Source organism: Calidris pugnax, unplaced genomic scaffold (genome assembly GCF_001431845.1).
Source record: "Calidris pugnax isolate Ruff unplaced genomic scaffold, ASM143184v1 scaffold39, whole genome shotgun sequence".
Classification (NCBI taxonomy): Eukaryota; Metazoa; Chordata; class Aves; order Charadriiformes; family Scolopacidae; genus Calidris; species Calidris pugnax.
Window position 1 is genome coordinate 2,376,944 of NW_015090828.1, and position 19,199 is coordinate 2,396,142.

Here is a 19,199-nt window from a genome sequence, read left to right on the forward strand (position 1 = left end):
CATCGTTCTTACATATTTTTATTTTATTGGGTTTTTTACATTCTTTGATGGAATTTTTATGCAACTGTTGTGCCACAATCTATGACACACAATGAAAATGGAAAGCTGTCATTTACCACTTACATTTCTATGTTGATTTTGTTTTCTACCTCTGCATACATTGTGGCATAAGTGCATTTATCATATTTCATGCAGAACTGACCTGCCTGATGCAAACTGAGAATACAATAAATGGTGCCAGCAATATTTAGCTGCACTCAATTCTTGCCACAGAAACAAGCATTCATAAAAGCATTAAAACACTTCGGGTGATGGTTAATGCCTATCAGCTTAATGTTTTGAGCTACAGAAATGGACAGGAGACAATCTTTGCTGCTGTCGACTGCAGTACTTTCCAAGTTCATCAGTTTCAAAAGAGTGAGTTAGCATCACTGTTTCAATGAGAGAAAAAGCCCGAGGCAACTGGCCTGATTGAAAAGGATTCTACTGAGTTTCATGAACATTAGACAAAGTTTGGTTCTGGATCCCGTGGTAAGTACCTTAACACATCAGTTTTATGCTCTGACAGAAGGACTGTTTTTTCCATCGTCGTGTAGTCTCCAGGCCAAGTAAAGGGACAGCATAAGGCACACATCCCCCCTTTTTGGTAATCTGCTTGGACAAGTGGTACCTGATCATAGCTAAAAGTTTTTGATACAGCTTTTTATTTGGATGAGACAAGCAGCTTTCCAGCATCACCTGACTCTCTGAAGGAGGCATAAACTGTCAAGCCTTATTACGTCTCAGCCAATACAGCAGCCAGGGTAAAACTTATGCCAAGAGCACGCCCAGGCCAGGGAACTGGAGATGGGGGTGAAGCCTCATCTGTGTGTTTTCCAGTCACTTGTTATGACACATCACGGTGGCTGCTGGGGGGGTCTAGCACAACCCTCCAGGCACTGCAGGGGCACAGGGTCCTCGTGCAGGGAGTTCCTACCTCCTGCTTCAACACAGGCACGGCCATTCCTCTGCCTCCTACTACACCACCTACTCTGTTTACTGAGCAGCTCCCTCCGCCAGCCAGCAGAAAGGAGGGAAGAAGTCTCCTGCCACTACACAGTCTAGTGGTGCAGAAACCTGTAGCCACAAGGTCCACCCAGACCCAAGTTCTCCAGGGGCAGGGGGAACAGGACTTCTGGCAACACTAGTTCTTACATTAAGAGGGGAGAGGAAAGCTGTACCCACCTGCCTTCTAGCACTGCAGAGGAAGCACAAGCCGTGGCACTCCGAGACCACCCTGCTGCACGGTGTCCCCCAGGAAGCCAGGCACTATCTCCTGAGAAGAGAAACAACCCCTGCTGTTCCCTCCTCTCCAGCACCTGCTGTACATCTGCCTTACACAGAGCCAGCTCTTGGAGGCAGTTCACTTTTATGTCCATACTGAACCTACATGGCAATTGATATCCTAATTGACAAGTAAACACAAGGGACAAAAAAAAAAAATAATCAATTACTACTTGTACAAAACCACAGCATGTGCCTTTGGTCAATCAGCAACCGCTTCTTGCCCACTTTCCTCCTAACACAGAAAAAGGGTGACTATATCAGGAATTGCCACTTCAGAGTTTAATTAGTATCAGTGAGGAGATGCAAGGCAGGGATTACCACTGGACAAAGCAGAGAACCCACCACCTCCTGCACAAATACAGGTTTCTCATCCAAACACAATCTTTTTACGGGTGCTACCAGGTCAAAGAAAAGCAGAACCAAATACTTTGTTGAGGGAAAGAGTGCTCATCCAAAACAAGGATGTTGTTGTCACAGAACCCCACAGTTCCTTAATTCCCCTGATCCTGCTGATCACCCACTGCTCTGTCAGCTCTGGTCTTGTGTAGACTTCAACAATCCCCAACAACCCTTTTCTTGGTCCCTTTTATATCTGCCTTCATCACCCTCCTCCACCTCATACCTCAGCGGTCTGCACCACTTCTGCTATCACCCATAGTTACCGTGTAACCTGCCTCCCTGTGTCCAGCCTCCTCCCCACATCCCCAGGCTACATGACCATCTCCTTCCAACAACCACCGCCTGGGCATTTACCTACCAAAGTAACCAACTCTTTGCTTTTTGGTTTCATTACTCCTCTCCAACATACCTAGAAATAACTGTCAACCATTTTCCTTGTAGCAATGCATCTTGTTTCCTTTGTGCCTCCCAAACGTACTCTTTTCTTTTTCAGGGGTGTGCATAACTGTCATGCTGTCCGTGCCTGCTCTACTTGCTTACAGTAATGAGACACTGCCCACAGACTCAGACTGGAGCCTCCCTGAGCTGACACTGCATCCAGGAGACTCTTCTTGTGCCAAAGAGGTCCCAATCTAAATAGAGAAGCGACAAAAAATGGTGGAAGACAAGTTGGAATTTTTTTTTTTGTTTTCCTTATAAACTGCAAAGCAAGGTGCAGATTAATGAAGTCAGCTACTGGGTTGTTTTATCTGGTAAAGTAAAAAATACATAATTTGCAGTATTTTCCACACGTTTATTACTCGGCTGCAGTGATTTGAGAGACCACTAGTCAGGGATGGGTGGGTGGTCTGCAGTTAGAATGTCTTTCCCTCAAAGGCCTCCAGGTTGAACGCTGTGTCCAAGAACCTCCTGAGCGACACCAGATGCGTGTTCTTGTTGCCTGTGGCAGCAGCGGCCGCTGGCTCTCGGCCAACATACCTTTGTGACAAAAAGAATTGGGCAGATAAATGAGGGAAGAGAGACTATTTTGACACTAACAAGCATGAGAACATGTTGCTAAATGCATTCAAGTCAGCTTGGCAGATTCAGACATTTAATCATCAATCTTTCTTAAATAAAAATCAACCTAAGTTGCACCATCAGTTATACCTTCTGGTCAGCCTCCCCCTTTGGTTCCCCCCTTCTGTGTCTTCTCCCCAATCCCTCCCAGGGCAGCCACCTACACTGTCTAATAATTAGATAACTTGCTTTTGGCAATGAAGACTCTCGTTCCTCTGACAGCTGCAGGGGCAGATCCGAGAGTCAATCATCTAAAATAAATGCAAAGGTTGCTGGACTGAGCTCTTGCAACTATTTCCTCCAGAAACCTAATATTTTGAGTGAAATACTTAAAAAAAAAAATAATACAGTCTTAGACAACAAGTGAGAAAAATCCAGGAAAGCTATGTGCTGTGCTAAGTAGAAATAAATATAGAGCTAGTTGCTACTGGTTTTCTTCTAGAACTACAAGGATGTGCAAAATATGCATGATGTATTTGAGAAACAGTTGTCTAGACTTTTCTCTCTTTCACTCAAGAACTCAACTCAGAGGTTTTGATTTGTGAAGAACGTGACTTCCCCATCCTCAAATCAAAAACAAATTTAAAAGGGAAAAAAAACCCTAAAACTGAATTTAAAAGCAAACAAAGCAGCCCAGAAGATAGAGCAATTGTTTAAAGTCTCATACCATATAGGTCGAGTGTGGTTCACAATAGTGCGGAAACGAGGTTTGACATAATCATAATATCCACTGTTTTTGTGTTCCTCCTGACACCAAACTAGATCAGCGCTTGGGTACTTCTCAAGTTCCTCTTTCAGCAGGTCAAAGGGGAATGGTGAGATCTGGAAAGAGAGGGTAACAACTGGCAAAGCTTTCTCTTACATGGTGCTAGCCCACGGTAGGAGAAACTTTTACCTATTGGGGGTTACAACCAACCATTGTAATTAACCATTTAGTACCTAATATAATTCCCATATGTTCTTTAAAGTGAGTCACATTTCTTTAATTGAATTCATGCTGTCAGAAGTGAATACACACATATTTTATAGTTGCACCAGTATGAACAGAAGTATGTCTTAGTCCCGGTCTCCCGCTTTCCTACAGTTTTTCTAGTGAAGTAGCTGTGACAATACAAGTCCTTAATTAGTGAATGACAATAGAGCTGCAAAGGGTACTACTCACAACATTTAAACTCAGCAGATCAGATATACAAATTTGAGGTGTCATCACATTGTAACCTTCACTTTGTTACGTTGTTCTGGAAAAGTCAAGCTTTCTGGATCTCATTGTACAGATACTATCGATGTGTTCATTCTCCACAAGGGCATGAAGGATTAGTTAATGTCTTGTAAGATGCAAAGTGCTATAAAAATGCTATCACCATCCTTTCTGGCAAGTAGTATCTATTTAAAAATATACGATACCCTTGCTGAAAGTCTCCCCAAGGAACCCTGTCTTCTGAGGATCAGGGAACTCACCTGCTCAAGTCTGGTTATAGCTACTTGTTTCTCCAGGTCTTGATTCTTTCTCTCTTTCACAAGATCATAGTACACTTTTCCTGTGCAGAAAATCACTCGCTTGACTTCATGTGGTGCCTGAGCTGCCAGCCCGTTCTCGGGAATCACGCGTTGGAAAGTGGTACCTGGTTAGAGCACAAATCAGGAAAGTGCTCTCAGTGGAACTGACATCGTAATAAAGCAGCCCAAGAAGCAGTCCTTTTACTGAGCAAGCAGCAGGTTGCAATGCTCACAGGCTTCTGCTACTTCTCTATTCTTACTTTTCAGACCACTAATTACGCTGAAGTGACCTTCAGCAGTTTAGTTGCAAGAAGTTAAAAGATTGTCAATAATCCACTCTTTCACACTTAACAGACAGAAAGATATTAACAATGGTTCTTTTTTAGCTTTGTGTTGTGCATAACACCTTTAATTTTAAATTGACTGGGTAGTTCACCCTTGCTTACAGCCTTTTTTTTCCCAGAGAAGCACCTGAAATATCATTTCTTCTTTCCACACCGATCTCCAACAGGTAACATTAATATAGGTTTAGAAAATTTTAGAACGTTTTTATATAAAAGCATAACACATAATGCAACTAAATCTGGCAACTGCAGAAATATTTACACAAGCTCACATATTACTGCCATATATTTACGTGATTCAAACCTCTGTTTGAGAGCTAAAATGCCATTAGCAGCCAAAGAAAGAATCAGCACAGTACAGAGCTGTATGTACAAGTGATAAGACACAATTTCAGATGCACATCCTCACTGCTAGATCTCTTTTCCCCTGTTATATCATCTCCCAGGAGAACAATTTGCTTGGGATACATGAAACTGGAAGAAGGACTTGATGGTCTAAAAGATGCTTTTCTTTGCTCTCTTATATGATTGATTAGAACTATTCCCACATTAACCAACTGCAAGGCAGCAGACAGTGGCATGACCTCCCGGTCTGAATCAGCACACCCACTTACCAGGAGAATAAGCTCCTGTTTGAACCATTTATCTTGGGGGGGAGAAAAGCAGCAGCACAAACATATGAAAGAGGAACTGATTTATGTCAGAATTATCCTGTCTCACTGAACAGCAGAATTCATCATTAAAAAAGACTGAATCTGCGCTTCATTGGGTCAGCTGGAATCAGTATTCCTCTCCTCCTCAGCTTTCCATTAAAAATCAGAGCAAACAGAGTGAGCTGACAGTCAGCAATACTTTACTGCTTGCTTCCTCTTCAGCAGTAACATGAAAGTATGTCAGAATTCAATCTTAATTAGAAGTTTGGCCACTATTGAGTGTTAGCCTGACGTAGAGGGGACTCCCAAGACAAAGTGACAAATCCCTACAGAATTTCTACCCTGACTCATTCTACAAAGCTTTTAAACAGTAACCAAAGCCAGCAAATGCCTTTGCTTGAGAAGCAAACTTTGCTCAACTACAAAAAGGAGATAATACACTATTTAAACATTTTTAAGCACTGTAACCTGCTTTTTAAAAAAATTGGGCAGTTACTCTTTTCTGACAGCAGTCAAGCCACCCGGGAGATCACCACACCTTTAATTACTCACTTGCTACGTTTCACCACATTTCCTTGTGCCACTCTAACATGTTCTAACCAGTGCATGGCAAGACAAAGCACTCCAGTTTTTGGGATTACCTCTGCAGCTGCTGCATCCCTCTGGGTGCTGATGGCACGCCAACAGCAGTTAGGGTGGCAGCCTACAGCTCTCAACTCACTGATCTCACTTTACATCCCTGGTGTGACATGGCAGCCCCAGAACAGAGTGCTGTAAGAAGAAATAGGGCCCTCATTCTTCCAAACAGGCACACTGTGACAACAACCTATCCCTCACATCTCAGGGGACAGTACAAAGAACAATTCAATTTTTATATGAAGAGAAAAAGAGCAGAGAGACCTAAGAGCCTGTGCAGGGGAACAACCCTGCAGAATGGGGAATGCACTTTCTACTGCCTTCTAAGATTAATGGCTGGTTACAAGATAAGCCTGTTAAAAATAAGAATTCATACTTGAAAGTAGATTTTTCAGCAAAAGTCCATGCTAGATCTCACTACAAAAGCTCCACTGAAATTACACCAAAGGCAAAGGCAAACTTTCCAGAGCAGATTCTCTTTTCCAGTCTGACACGCAACGCAGTGTAGCTAATTATTTGTCTGTAATATTTTAAGGTGTGACCTACCAGACACCATTTCATCAAAACTGGATTTAGCTTCTGGATGCCTCAGCAGTGACTTGGGTGTCAAAACAATCAGCTGTAAGACAGAAATTTTTCCACGCTCAGGAGCTGGTTGATCTACATTATCACATGCAACATTTGTAATACTGTTCATATAAAAATCACAAACTGAATATGCTACAAATGAAATTCATGTGAATAGCAAACACAGTGAATTATTTGTTCCTGTTTTGAAAGCCTAGGAAGTTTCAAAATTGCTCAAAAGATTTGGGTAGTTCACTCCCTTTAAAGGTTCTCAAAAGCCATTACTTGTGCTTCTCTTTGAGAACAAAATGAAATCACAGGCTATGAATCAGTAAAATATCCAACAGTTTATCTTAGGTTTTTGAAGTTCCAGCAATTAGACATGCAAATTACAGTTATGCAACCTGTTAGCTACACAGTGTCTTGACAAGCTCATCTGAAGGTCTGCACCCCCAGAGGGAAGTAAAGCTGAAAATCAAGTTTTAGAACCATAATAAGTCAGAGCTGAGCTTCATTCCGTCAAATCAGTGACTTCAACTTGTGTTCAATTAACTCTTTTCACCAATGATTCTTTTTCCTTTCAGCAGTATGGTCACATGCAAACACAGACCCCTCTTTACGTGAGGGTTAATATACCTCAAATGATTAAGCCCATTACAGTAACTTTACCGGTTTTCTGAATGGCAGCAAGATCTGTCTTCTGAGGACGTGAAAGTAATTGGCTGGAGTTGAACAATTCACCACAATCCAGTTGCATTCATACAGCTGGGAAACTTCAAACTGTTCACTGAACTCCTGAGAGAGACATTAAAGGCATTAGAAAAGTGTCCAGAAGATGAGAAAAAAAGGCTTGAAAGTCATCCTTCTATTTCTGACTCTAAGCACCTCCCTTCCACAAAAATCTTAATTAGCAGATCTATGATGAGATTATTCTATTAGCTAGGGAAGCATCCCTACAAATCATTCTCTTGTTTCTACTTTTTCCTAAAAATGTATGCAAATAAAGGCAAAAAGCTTTCATTGATTTCATCAAGCTGGGAAGTCCAGGAAGGAAAGGTGAGGAGGACTAGGGCTTCAGTAGGTGGAAGACATGAAATAGAATCCCTTTGAAAGAACCTTAAAACTATAATTCATTTTTTGAGTGTATAGTCTCTATACCGTTTTTTGGCAGGTGTCCTACCCTCTTATACTATTTTAAGATATAAGTTTCATATGTTTATGTATTTTACAAGTATAGGGTGGGTTTTTTTAATCCATATCTATGTACATATACATTAGCTAAGCATACACATAGGTATAGGTACAATAATGTCATTACAGAGTGGTACAGCCCTTAACATGATTTCCTGGTTCATGGTTTGAGCTCCTACCTTCTATGATGAAACGTATGACTTGCTTATTATGCAAAATTGACAATACTTAAATGTAGTCAATCAAACATCTTTATCTGACAGTACACTGACAAAAATCACTTCTAGCTGAGGAAGGCCATGGCTTTGGAACTCTCATTGCTCCAAAGGTAACAAGCTCAGGGCCAAAACTAACACATATATTTTATTTTGCTTTTCAATTAATGTACAGCAGCGTTTCTTAGGAAATTGGCAGTGGGGAAGTGGATGCCCAGTATCCTGCAGAGCTATGTACTTTGCCTGTAGAAATGAAAGACCAACAGATAAAGGTCCTAGCTGAATCAAATTTAGAAGTTGCTTATTTTCATACTCCCAGCAGTACAACGTATCTCCACTGCAAAAAGGCAGGAGCAGTCTCACTTGACCTTCCTTAGAAATTAGCTGGAGACACCTATTTGCAGGACGCACAGCAATAAAAACAAGAAGAATCACTGGCCCTGAGGAACAGCCGTAAAAAGATCCTGCTGCCAGAGATTAATTGTATATGACCTCAGCTTTGAAATGAAGCAGCACGTACTGTGCACTTCCATTACTTTTTCTGGGATCAAGTTAATGTTACACCAACTCTTGAAGCTAAATATTAACCCACTATACCTAGCTAAAAGGATGCTTCTTACAAAAAAAAAAATAATCTGAGACATGAAAAGCAAAAAAAAGCCTTTGAAAATCTCCTTACTGGATAAGTAGATCTACTTACTGGATAAGCATCAGAATCGTCATTGCTCATCTGCAGAAACCTCTCGGGCCTGGCTGATGAATGCTCGGGACCCTGGTAAAGGTATCATTTAAAACAACATTAAGAAGCCAAATCAGCAATTAGACATCAGTCCAGGTCACTCGCTGCAGAAGCACCACCCGTCACCCTGTCAGCTCTGCACCAGGCTGCACACCTGCCCCCCAGACAAAGGCAGCAACAGCAGCAGCCCTGAGAGAGGGGAGGACACACCGCAGGACTGGAATTTCATGGGAAAAGATTAGGTTTTACATGGATTTCCAATGCTTCTACCAGCTGCAACAAATTTCCTCAGTATAGCTGCACAGTGAAGACCAGTGAAGGGGCAGTAGGTCCATGTGGGCACAAGAATGACCTTGCAAAAAGGAGCCAGAGGAGCATCAGGAGGACAAACTCTTCACACGTCTGTGGGCCAAACCACACTTGTGTGCAGAACAGGAGCAAACACACCGGTAGCTGCTGACTGCCTTCGCCATAGCACAACGAGCAGACACAGGACCTCTCTCCTACCACTGCTCACTGTTCAGTTCAGGACAAAATAACACAGGCAAATGCTTCAGCTAAAATGGATCAAAATACACATATGCATTATCTGCTAAACAAGCCTAGGATTAATTTCTGCCTCCTCAGGAGGTATTTTACATTCTGTCAAAGCACTGAACACGCACATCCACTGTCTCACTAGCGGTACCCGAGGTACTTTCTTTTAGTGCACAAAGGTTGTTAGATCCATGTTACACTAGCAAAACATGCACTCTGGTCACAGACAACATCAGGAGTAAGGAGTGTAGCAGAATCTTCCCTCTCATGTCCTTGTTTATAAAGGATGAGAGAAAGCTGTGAGGAGTACAAGAGTGCAGTGTGCTTTTTTATTTATTGCTAATGCTGGCAGCCTTTGTGTGTTCATGTGACAGTTACTGTTAGGAAGGACTTTCATTTTGGAGACAGTTGCAAGGTATTTTAACCTGAAGACAAACTGTTACATCTCTCAAATCTCTCCAAGACTCCTAAGCTAACAATCTTCACAAAGAGTTGTGTTTTTTTTTTAAATATGGCTGTCTCTCATCATAACTTCCTCTATTGAAACCTTAGTGTATGATCTCTAAAATCACTCATTATTTTGACGGCTAGTAGTCCACTTGGATTCAACACATCATCCTCCCTGCTTCCAAGTGCAGGATTCACTCTACTTCACAGACTAAGGAAATTCAAAAGGAAAAAACACTCCACTAGCAACAAAGGAGTAACACAAACAGCCAGGAACCGTGCCTTGCATAATTACTTTTCTGAAGTCTGTCTACACTTTTGAGGTGCCAAATAATGTGGCCAGAAATGGGTAAGGGCTTGAGAACAAGAGGCAAAGCTGCACAAAACTATGGTGCACGGTAAGAGCCCAATCTTGCAACAGCTCTGCTGTAAATCAAATCCTACACTAAGGAGTGCCTACACACGTATGGCCGTGGTGCTCCACAACGCTGGAAACAGAGATGTTACCAGCAAACAATTACAGGAGAGACACGTGAGGCTTCCCTGACAAACACACACACACTGCCCCAGCAACAACCTCAATCCAGAGCTTTGGTGTTCACATCGATCTTCGATTTCCCTGCTGACACCACCAGTCAGGCTGCAGGCAACCGCTGCCTGGGATGGGGCAGGTTTTATTTCTACTGTGACCACCTACCCAGTGAGACCTACACTGAATCCATTAGCTACTTTCAGACGAGTCCCTGAGGAGCCATTAGGCAGCAGAGTCTTTCAATCACAGCCAACTTGCCTGTGAATGCATGACCTAGAGGTGAAGGGATCCATATCCCATTACGGATCCTTCCCCAAATCATTCTGTCCCCAACACTGTAGTTAGAGAGAGAATAACACTCCTGTCATGGAAAGCTCCTCTGGGAAGGTAACAGATTTCAACAGCCTGGTGGGATTCTTAAATATTCCAAAAACACCTGACGCTGGTAGCAAAATAAGCATGTTTCAGAAGATCTGGGCAAATCTTAGCTGCCAAGTGGCTACAAGAAAAGAAATGTTAACTGTATTGTAAGTAGCAGAGAACCAGCTCCCTTCAGCTGAGCGCTTTCCTGCAGAGGACCACACCTCCCAAAGAGGGCACATTCAGGCTGTCCCTCAGGATTCATTTAAAAAAAAATTAATTTATCAAAACGCTGGTGAACAGCACCAGACCCTTTATTCTTAGCGCAGAAATGAGCATGGAAAGCTGTTCATAAGATATGAATGCACCCCAGTATATCAGAACAGGATTATAATTGGATGGAAATAAACTAAATTGTTTGCGAGAATGGAAATGACGCAGTTTGTAGTGAAAGGGTCTAGAGCATTCATACAGCTGGAGATTGCCACTGTGCCACATACTAGACTTTTCTTAATAGAAAACTGGAAACATACATGCACCAATTCATGAATGTTAATTCATTTGAAAAGGAAAAAATTAACCTAGCCTGACATGATGGTCACATAACCTTTACAAATTATTTAAAAGATTTGAAGAACAATTCTACTGCTGATATGAACTTCATATAACATTATATACAGAGCTCACCCATGCCCTTTCCCTCTACGACACTGTCTCATACCTCCTCCTAGCCACAAAAGGGACTCAACAGCTGGGGGAAACATTTTCCTTTGCAGAAAGCGGGAAATTTCTTATTATATCAAAGTTACCCAATGCCAACAATTTTTGAAGAAGTTTTAAAGTTTTTTCATATCATTTCATTGCAAGTGAATTCAGTGCAGAGTTTACACAGACATACTTCATGCAAAATAAAACCAAGCAAGTACTGCTAGACACGAGTGATTTCTTTCTTACTGTATACTAAGAATCTGGCTTTCTAGGGAAAGAAGGCAGTGTTGTAGGGAAAGATATAAAAAAACAGAAAAAAAAATGGGGAAACATGGTACATGCCACTAAAAGGACAAAAAGCTAAGAGCTCAGAAATATTTCTCAGTTGTCTTTGGTTCTCACCGATCAATCTATCCACATTCTTTTCTGTAGCACTGAAGCAGTGCAAAGTGCTAACCAGTGCCTTCCTCCCCCCAGCTTCGTGTCACCATCAGATCCCCAAGACACCTTTGGCTTTTACAGCCCCAGCGTTTCCCTCCCGCATGTGGCAGCCAGTGGCCCTCACCATTCCTTCCATTCCGTGTGGCAAGAGCAGGACGATCCCGTTGTGACGGACCCACTTGGCCTGGCCGGAGCTGATGAACTGGTCTATGATGCACTGCGCCGTGTTGTGGAAGTCACCAAACTGGGCCTCCCAGCACACCAGGGCGTTGGGACTCGCCATAGCAAAGCCAAGTTCAAAACCTGAGAACCAAGCAAGTAGGAGGATTAGAAAGGAAACAGACTTGCTGAGAATTCTGTTCATTTCTCATTTTAAAAAAAAAAAAAACAAGATAAAACCAAAATGAGATAATGAACTGGATTTTTGTAGCCCTGTTATAAATCGTGCAGTTTTTAGTAATACCAATTCCATTAGAAAGATTAGCAAACAGTGTTTTTCCAATATTGACTCCAATCCTTCAAACTCTTCCTCAAACACTTAAATATCCTAGGAGTTTTTAAATGAACTAAACCCCCTCCCTTAGCTAGGCCTTTTGTCTGACATTTTCCTGAGACGTCACCGAGGTAAGTGCCATCTTTTCCTGTAATAAAACTCTTACAATCCAGTACTAGTTCAAGAAGCTACTTGTTAATTTTATTACTTGCACAGCCCTGCACAACACTGTCTTCTTCCCCACCCCCCCCCTATGCAGGTGCTGAATAAAATTATCGGTGATATCAATATTCAGTCTATAGGCAGGATCATAGACCTCAGATCTTCAAAAAAAAACCTTCAACATAAGAGGTGCATGGGAGATGCACCTGGTATTTGGGTACACAGTCCTTTCTTTGGGAGGGTTAAGGACCCGTTAGGTCTCTGCCTCAGCAGCAGAGATGAAAACCAAAGTGCTCTTCATGGGGAGGACACCCACTACAAGAAAGACATTGAGGTGGTGCAGGGTCTGGAGCACAAGTCTTATGAGGAGCGGTGGGGGAACCTTCAGTAAAAAACAGTGCTACATAGCACTGCTCTGGATGGAAATGTTCTGACTGAGGGAAAACTGACTCAATATACATAGAAAATAAATATTTGATGGATAAATAGGTTTTAAGTTGAAGTTTTTAAGTTCTGCACAGAATGTAATGATCTCTTCTCAAATACAGAACTGTAACAGGTGAGACAGAAGAGAACAGCATGTAGCACATACAGCACGAGTTACTTTAATGTTACCAGTGCAAGGTAGTTGACCTAGCTACGGAGAAAGATTTCAGGATCAAGTCAAACCTATTTAAACCTTCTTTATCCTTTTTCACTTTTGTCCAACTTTTACTTTACATTCACTATCAGAGAGACGCTCAGAGCTCTCTTAAGATTGAGGTCTTTGTGTGCTGGATGCCACAAGCATACACACCCAGTTCCTTCCCTGAATGTTCTGCTGTAAGATTGGAAAAAATAGGAGGAAAAAAAAAGTGAAGGACAGGCATTTGCACCTTATAAAATTGAGAACTAATGAACATGCAGTTACATGAAATTTAAACTAACTTGTCCAGTTCCACAAAGAAAACACTCATCAAAACTAGTGAGATTAGTCATGTAGCAAAGAAGTCCCTCTGTAACACGAACTACAAGAAACGTCCTTCCAACACTTGACATGAAGTTTTGACCTAGGTCGTCTGTGGCTCTTCACTCAACATCACTACACAAACTTTCCTGGAAGGTTAGTGGAAGGACAACTGCAGGACAAATTAACTGCATGAGAGAAAAAGCAACAAGAACTTCAAGTGAAATTGTTTATTCACAGAGAAAACAGTTTTATGTATTGTTTTTATCTTCATAGGCTGCTCCTTGGTAACTCCAACCCAACTTCTTGTTTACCATCTCCACGGCAAGAAAGCTTTGAGTCACTGGGCTTCTGGACTGCTGAACTCTGAATAGTCCATCTATGACTCCAGCAGATGCTCATTTTCACACCAAAATGCAACTAGGATGTCAGAGGCCAAAAGGAGACTGCTAAGTCAGGCTTTCAGCTGTGAGTCACCATGACAGGGCACTGCCAGAGAGAATGGCTTTGCTGACCAGTCCTTTGGTCTGACTGCCTGAACAGCCTTTCTTTCACAACATATTTTAAATCTCTGTCCTCCTTACTTGTGTGATTCTACTTTTTTTTTTCTAACACAATGCAAACAGTGGAAAAATTTACACAATTCCTTCAGTGCATTTTCCCAAAGGTATCTGAAAAATAGATTTCCCTAGATAGGCTTGAATCCCATTCTAATTTTACACAAGCATTAAGAGACCATTTCTACTGATTGCGTGACATGCTTGAGAAAATATGCAATATGTTCAAGACTTATTTGCGCATATGCTGCTCTCTGTAAGGATGGGGTAATCTAGCTTTTAGAGAAGAACAAGCTGAAGTCTTGACTACTAAGAGTTATCAATAATCACAAAGTGCTTTTCAAAGAGCATGGAGCACTGTGCATATTTAAAACCTGGTCAGAGCACGCACATAATTCTGTTCCAGATACCAAAATCACCCCCAAAACCTACATGGAAGAAAGAAATTTCTCATTGCCTATTTTGTTGCCCACTTTTTGCTAATGGTCTTCACAAGGTGACAATGTCCCAGCTCCATTGAAAGGTGTGATCCTAACACACATACCTTTTATAAGCTTTTTACAGCCATAAAAATATCCGAGAAAATGTATCCAAATGTAATCTATACATTCTGATTAACATTTTGAAATAAATTCTGACAAGACTACCATTTCAGGGAATATGTGTCTGTGGTGTACTCATCTTTGGTATACCAGCACTCGTCTTCCACCAGGCAAATGACAAATGACAATGAGAGATCCTCACACTAAAGCTATTCCACCAGGGATTATAGCGACTGCTAGGGACTCTGTCAAGAATCACGACTCCTGCCTGCACGTGGAGAAAATTGTTTAAAAGAGCAAAATCTGAACTACTACATTTAAAAAATAAATTATTGGTGGAAAGATGCCTAGACAGATGCCAGGTGAACAATCCAGGAGAGGGTTGAGGTGCTTAACCTGAAAGGGATTTGTTGGGGCACCAGATGAGTCAAGGTCAGGGAAGATGACCCGAGGCAGAAAGACTTCACAGTTCTAGAGATGGGACATGAACTGCAGGGGAGCAGGCTCCCACCCAGGCCTCACATCAGGGCTCAACCTCAGAGCAAAGGGTTAAAAAACAACCCTGCAGCAGAGAACTTGAAAACTTTTATTATTTGTGTCTGCAGGACTAGAACCGAACATTTCTGAAGAACGCAGTGCAAACTTTGTGAGTTTCAAGGCTTAGTTCTTACACAGCCAGAAACACAGCGAACAGGTTTAAGCTGTGAGGAAATCCAGTGCCAAGACAACCAGGCGGCGAGACGTGGCTTTCAGAGAATGACAGGTAAAGAATCTGCAGAGCCACGGGGTGGCAGGGAGCCAGAGAGCCACCAGCCAGCTCCTGAGCACCAGGCGGCCGCTCAGGGCTCAGAGCACACCGGGGCCCAGGGCCCAGCACAGCGGTTTGGTAACCTTCCAAACGCAGGGGAGAGGGGAAAGAAAAATACGCAGCACTTGACTAAGGTTGCAAAACTAATGTTTTAACTGCCGAAGTTCATTAAGGTCCCTAGATGACAGGCATAGCAGAAACGCTTGTTTCTATTAGCCCAGTTCCTGCTGTGCTCCCTTACTGTTCTGTCGTCACTCTGGCAGGGAAAAAGGTGTTGTCAAGCAAAGTGGCAGCTTACACAGCATATTATGCTGTGTTTTTCCCCGCAGCACTTTTCATGATTGTCATAAGAACTGTAGTTTTTCAATTAACGTAAGTAAAGCTACAGCTTAATTCAATATGATTTCAAAGTGACTTAAGGCACGAATGTTAACTAATTATTATAGAGGGCTTCTCAGTGCAGGGATTTACTGTCAGAATGAGGAAAGTTACAAAGACAAATCTGTGCTATGTTTAACAGAAAATCTAAGCGCAGTGACTAATGTAGGGACATGCATCCTTCCACAAACCCAAACACAGCCCAGGAGAAAGTGAAGTTAATACCCATCTGGTGGCTGACTCCATTAAAGGGAAAGACTGATGCCTTCTCAGAGGTCCATGAAGATGCCATTGAGGACTCAGTCCTTGGTTACTACAGTCTGTCCTATTTTCTAACACAATTTCGGACAGGTAGTTGTATTTGCTACTCCTAACCTTAAAAGTATGTTTTTCTGAATGAGTACTAATACTATATATTTCATCTTAGGAAAAAAAAAAAGAGAGACGTTTAAATCAATACCTGTCCTCTTCCCCTCATCTTTTGCTTTAAACATGAACTTCCCCCTAGAAAAAGGTGAAAAAGGCGTACTCCATGTCTCATGGTTGAATTTGCTGAGCTTCATACACACTAGTTCCACGTACCCCATGTCTCATGGCTGAGTAATTTGCTGAGCTTCATACACACTAGTTCCAAGTCTCTCTTGCCTGGATGTTCCCTGGAAGTTCCCAGCACGGGATGCTACAGCCCGAGACCTCTCAAAGCCAGTACTGAACCTGACAGAGAATCACACCTCCTGGATGGAGAATCAACACTACACAAGTCATTCAGAGGGCAATTAAGAAAGACAGGAGATCCTTTCAAGTATTTAAAAAAATTCTGAAGAGGTAACATGGAGTGCCTGTAAGTTACTTTTGCTCTTCTCCTCTGTCTCAATCAGAAAATAAACTCAAACTTCTTTGGTTAAATGACTTCACACAGCCATCACTTATATTCCCAGACATTCAGTTTCAGGAAAAATTTATAGCCAGATGAGCGGATGGACAACTAAGTTGTAATAATCTGGATATAGCTAAAAATAGTAGACATAGGATGTCAAACAAAATTAGAGGTTGTTAAATACTCTGATTTAATGCCTCAGTACACACACTCCACAGCTTACTGTATACAAAACATAAGCAACTGTTTGAACTGCCAGTTAACAAGACTGCCTTTGTTTTATTTCTAAGTGAAATCAATCTTGTCAGAGTATCATTTTAATGGAGCAGTTACACCCCAGGGGTTCCTAACCAGCTGAACAATAACCTGGTGCAAAGCTCACAGCTCTGAACAGATGCCAGCTCTTGGCTTGTGTACTTGCCAAAGAAATAATCTGTAGTTTTATCGTGCTGGGCTGTTCAATCCATTTTTACTTAGCTCTATTTCACAGAAACTAAGGGAATTCCCAAAATGCTTCTGAGGTGTTGCCTGTTAATGCAGTCATAAATTAAAATTTTAACTTTGTGGGTTTTTTATATATATATCCCCTTACAACCCTCCCACCCCCCCTTTTAATAGGCTTGCGAGGGTGGTGAGACACTGGAACAGGTTGCCCCATCCCTGGAGGGGTTCAAGGCCAGGCTGGATCGGGCTTTGATCAACCTGCTCTGGTGCGACCTGTCTCTGCCCAGGTCAGTGGGTTGGAACTCAATGATCTTTAAGGTCCCTTCCAACTTAAACCATTCTATGATTCTATGAAATAGCACTTAGAGAAAATAAAGTGTTGGGGGGTTTTGCTACTCCCAAAGAATCAACTCCTTAAACCACAAATGTTCACTTATTCTTTCACATACTAAAAAGGAGCCGCAGTGATGTTACCAACCAAACAGGCAACAATTCTAATAGCTCCTCTTTGACTGAGACGCTTAACTAGAAGAAACATATTCACACACTGCTGCTTACCCCAATACCGTCTCTCTATGGACACAAACCACAAGAGTAAACATGCTGGAGAAGGTTGATTAGTAAAAGCTAGCAAGGGAGAGGAAACTTAATTATAAAATCACTTCAACATAGAAACATGGCATTTTTAGTTAAAAAAGAATAATCATCTCTCATCAACTATTTCTATCAATTTAATCTCCTTTACTGTTAGAAAACATCTCAGACATGAGGGATTTAAAGTTCTTAATTAAAAATATCAATAGCTAGTTTTGGAGAACCTGTCATCACATCTGCTGAAGCAAAATTGCACAGAAATGGTGCTCTTGTTTTCAGCGCATGAACAAACCCATATTTTGCCCTATTGCTTGTATTCAATGAAAGTTATTAAATCAACATTCACATTTCTACTGCTGGGGAAGGAGGAAGAGCAGTAGTGAGCAGGATGAGATCCAGAAAGAAGGAAAGATTGACTACTTGGCTGATTTTTTAGAATTGAGGCAATAAGAATTGTTCTTAACACCACATCAATACCGGGCTTCCTAGACCTACTGAGCTGTAATTTTCGGAACAAGATCAGATTTCAACCATATCCATACATTTGTCACTTTCACATCTGGGTACATTATTTGAATGCAAAAAAAATGAGCCCAGAAACCTATGACTCACCCATAAAATTTGCAGCAACGCTGTAAACAGGCTCAAGTTAAGAAACCCCAGACTAAACTATGAGAAACAACAGAAACTGGAAACAAACAAACAAACAAAACCACTCTCTGAAATTAAATTCTTGCTTTTTATCTATGCCAATTATTTCTCTTATGTTTATACACATTGTCTTTTGCACTCTCCTATTTAGAATTTGAATTTACGTGTCACTATATTAGCTTAGAGAGATACAAACTTCTGTTGACACCAATTCTGCCACAGAGCTAACAAAAAGACCTAAAAAGTCTTAGCTCTTCAGCCCATGCTCCAACTGTACAGTTTTACACCATTTTAATTTTAACATTATTAGCAGAAAGTAATATGTAGCCTATGTTGTGCTGGGTTTGGCTGGAGTAGAGTTAATTTTCTTCCCAGTAGCTGGTCTGGGGCTGGTTTGGATTTGTGCTGGAAACAGCATTGGTAACGCAGGGATGTTTTTGTTCCTGCTGAGCAGCGCTTGCACAGAGTCAAGGCCTTTTCTGCTCCTCACCCCACCAGCGAGTAGGCTGGGGGTGCACAAGAAGCTGGGAGGGGACACAGTGGGACAGCTGACCCCAGCTGACCAAAGGGACATTCCACGCCATGTGACACCGTGCTCAGCACGTAAAGCTGGGGGGAGAAGAAGGAAGGGGGGGACACTCGAAGTTATGGCATTTGTCCTTCCCAAGTAACCATTACATGTGATGGAGCCCTGCTCCCCTGGGGATGGCTGAGCACCTGCCTGCCACTGGGAAGCAGTGAATGAATTCCTTGTTTCACTGTTTGCATTCACAGCTTTTGCTTTACCTATTGAACAGTCTTTTTCTCAAACCATGAGTTTTCTCACTCTTACCCTTCCAATTCTCTCCCCCATCCCACCAGCAGGGAGTGAGGCTTGGTTGCTGGCTGGTGTTAAACCATGACATATGTAAAAAGGACAATATGATCAAATATTTCTGGAACTTTAAAGCAAGCAGCTATCAATTATCATCTTTATCTACTACAGTGTTTCATCTTTTTCTATCACACTAGCTCTGAAATGGATATGTAACAATATTTCATTATTTATCCATAGAATCAATAAAATTTTTGATAAATTATTAGAGGTATTTGTTTT

At 41.8% G+C, this 19,199-nt stretch overlaps 1 protein-coding gene across 2 annotated transcripts in view; it reads right to left on the reverse strand.

Annotated features, from left to right (window-relative positions):
* Positions 1–19,199, reverse strand: part of OGDHL (oxoglutarate dehydrogenase-like) — a 57,463-nt gene continuing 38,264 nt past the window's right edge. For both annotated transcript variants that reach the window (XM_014940559.1, XM_014940558.1), the window contains exons 17-23: positions 11,776–11,954; positions 8,588–8,659; positions 7,151–7,276; positions 6,461–6,533; positions 4,243–4,406; positions 3,452–3,606; positions 1–2,703 (exon numbers count right to left, since the gene is read on the reverse strand). In XM_014940559.1, the coding sequence (XP_014796045.1) occupies positions 2,580–2,703; positions 3,452–3,606; positions 4,243–4,406; positions 6,461–6,533; positions 7,151–7,276; positions 8,588–8,659; positions 11,776–11,954 (893 nt within the window). In that variant the 3' untranslated portion in view covers positions 1–2,579. The remainder of the gene's footprint in view (positions 2,704–3,451; positions 3,607–4,242; positions 4,407–6,460; positions 6,534–7,150; positions 7,277–8,587; positions 8,660–11,775; positions 11,955–19,199) is intronic.